The 2,937-nt window shown below is 49.8% G+C and overlaps 1 protein-coding gene across 1 annotated transcript; it reads left to right on the forward strand.

Annotated features, from left to right (window-relative positions):
• Nucleotides 1-694: 694 nt before the first annotated feature.
• On the forward strand, nucleotides 695-2,302 carry LOC120675832 (acidic endochitinase SE2-like). The gene is made up of 2 exons (XM_039957042.1): nucleotides 695-1,684; nucleotides 1,789-2,302. Exons 1-2 carry the CDS (start codon nucleotides 1,194-1,196, stop codon nucleotides 2,192-2,194), a joined length of 897 nt encoding a protein of 298 aa, XP_039812976.1. The 5' UTR covers nucleotides 695-1,193; the 3' UTR covers nucleotides 2,195-2,302.
• The last annotated feature ends 635 nt before the right edge of the window (nucleotides 2,303-2,937 follow it).

A 2,937-nucleotide genomic window follows, 5' to 3' on the forward strand; every position in this document is an offset into this window, starting at 1 on the left:
CAGCACGGCCAACATAAGAGGTTGTTGGAAGGATAATGAGTTTTGGCTGGTGGTGATAGCTTTGGTGATGCAACGCCCAACAGTGACGGTCAGGCTGAGTTTCTTTCTCAGCTCACAGTCGAAGAGGCTGATAAGATCATAAGAGCAACAGTCAACAGTCTCCTACATACAATATTACAATTCACAAGATTAGCTAGCGCTATGGAAAATTGATTCATTCAGCGAAGAACATGTTAGCTAGCGCTATGGAAAGAGGATGATTATGCATGAGCAAATTGCAAGCAAGATGATGGCAAGACAATTTCAGAGAAACAAAGGCATTCTCCAGGTGATTATGTTAAGTTCTTCAATTGTAGCTCATTCTGAAATTGGACATGCTCTAGCCTCAATGTACTGAAGAAATTATAAAAAATTGCCAAACTGAATTCCGAGGTTTTCCATGGAACAGGCCTCAGTGTACTAAATAAATCAGGAATGCTCTCACTGAGTACATGAACGCTGAATGAAATAAAAAACTATCATTGTAGCAGAAGCGATGGAATTAGTATGCACTTATGAAGCTTGACACAAACAGGTTGAGAGGTTCGGCCACTTGTTGGTTGCAGTGCTATGATCAGATGCATTTCAATTGCTCAGTTGTGTTGGTTTATCTTGCTCTATCCAAAGTGGAGCGTATTACAAATTTCAGATTTTGGACAGCTTCAGCATGTGCGACGAGCAAAACGAATGCAAAACGCTCCATGTTTCATGGCATCATGACTGAAAATGAAGGAATGCAAACCATGTAGGCAGAAAAGAAGTTGGTCAAAAAAAGAGAGCAAACTTTGCCGCATGCCATGTTGTGATTCAGTTGAGTACGGTGGAGCGTTTTTTACTTTAACTCAGCTCCGATGATTATCCTTTATTTTAATGAACAGGGAAGGTAAACTGCATACCGGAGTAACCGGTAACAAATAAATCCAACTTTACTTAACCGCAACTACTGAATGTAAATTCACACTTGTGCGGACGAACCACGGCACGAAACCTACTCAAAATTTTCTCCACGGCGTTCACATTGTTTATGCTAACACTGCCAAACCATTATAAAAGGGAGACACCACAATGCACAATTCGCCATCCATCTCTTTACTCAGAACTCGTTAAACTTCCCTACAATTATAGCCAACTGGGCACGCTGAACTGCTGAAGCCATGGCAAGCCGAGCTCTGACTCCCTTCCAGCTCGTGGCCATCCTCTTGGTGGCGTTCCTTGCCACATGCCACGCTGGCGGCATCGCCGTCTACTGGGGCCAGAACGACGGCGAGGCGTCCCTGTCCGACACGTGCGCGTCCGGCAACTACAAGTTCGTCATCCTCGCGTTCGTGTACAAGTTCGGCAAGGGGCAGACGCCGCAGCTGGACCTTGCCAGCCACTGCGACCCCTCGTCGGGCGGCTGCACGGGGCTGAGCGAGGACATACGTTCGTGCCAGAGCAGCGGCGTCAAGGTCCTGCTCTCCATCGGCGGCGGCGATGGCAGCTACGGCCTGACCTCCGAGGGGGACGCGCGCGACGTGGCCGCGTACCTCTGGAACAACTACCTCGGCGGCTCGTCGTCGTCCCGGCCCCTCGGCGACGCCGTCCTTGACGGCATCGACTTCGACATCGAGCTCGGCGGCGCCAAGTACTGGGACAGCCTCGCCAGGTAAAATCTCGCAAACTACTCGTCGTGTGGCACGCTGCCACGCTCCATCGATCGTGCAAAGTGCGCGTATGCTCACCGCCTCACCCTGGCCGCACGCCGTGCAGGGACCTGAAGAACATGGGCAAGAACCAGGGCGGCAAGGGGGTGCTGCTGAGCGCGGCGCCGCAGTGCCCGTTCCCGGACGAGTGGGACAGCAACGCGATCAACACGGGGCTCTTCGACTTCGTGTGGGTGCAGTTCTACAACAACCCGCCGTGCCAGGTGAGCGCGGGCCGCGGCGCGTTCATGGACGCTTGGAAGCAGTGGGAGTCAGTGCCGGCGGGGCAGATCTTCCTGGGCCTGCCCGCCTCCAAGGACGCCGCGGACACCGGGTTCGTGCCCGCCGGCGATCTCAACTCCAACGTGCTGCCGCTCATCAGGGGCTCGCCCAAGTACGGCGGCGTCATGCTCTGGTCCAAGTACTACGACGATCGCACGGGATACAGCTCGGACATCAAGAGCTACGTGTGAATGTGATATTTGCTTGCTCAGCTTCATGTCTCTCGAGTCTCGACATGTTACAGTCTTACAGATACAGAGCTGCGGTATACTGTATTCCCTAGTGCAGTGATTTGTTGTATTTTGTTATGTCGACTGTTGAGCCGTGTTCCATGTACATTCCTTTGTTACATGAAGTATCATACCGCTGAATAAAAAGGATATACCACTTGGTTGCAGGAAGCACACTCGTTCTTCGTCAATTTTTATCCCGGCCTCTGTTCATAGATCATCATACTTCCCGGAAGTGAGGGGCTAAAAGTCCTGGACTGTGGACTGAGTGACTGACCACATACTGCAAGGACAGAAACGAATAAAACCGAACAGCCTGGACAAGAACTCGTTGGTCTCCATCTGAAATGATATGACAACACAATTGCACAAAAAGTTTTGAGCAGATAAACTAGCTTGCTCTTCTTCCCCCTCTCAACAAGAACACCTGCTGTTCTGAAAAATTCAGTAGCGAGTTAGCGACCCAACCTAATCACGCTCTTTGGCTCTTTGTTCCTCTCCAAAGCACTTGCGCTGAAAATCATATCCATGTCCTAATCTCAAAACTGGCAACCTAAATTCCTGTAATCGATTCATACAAATGAGAAGGCCAGTGAAATGGCGCTATCTTACTCCTAATAATTAGACGCTCCTTTTGAAGCATCCACGTTAAGCCACCTAGGATTCTAAGTGGATACTCTAAAAAATAAAGAAATATTAAAAAA

Source organism: Panicum virgatum, chromosome 5N (assembly GCF_016808335.1).
Source record: "Panicum virgatum strain AP13 chromosome 5N, P.virgatum_v5, whole genome shotgun sequence".
Taxonomy (NCBI): Eukaryota; Viridiplantae; Streptophyta; class Magnoliopsida; order Poales; family Poaceae; genus Panicum; species Panicum virgatum.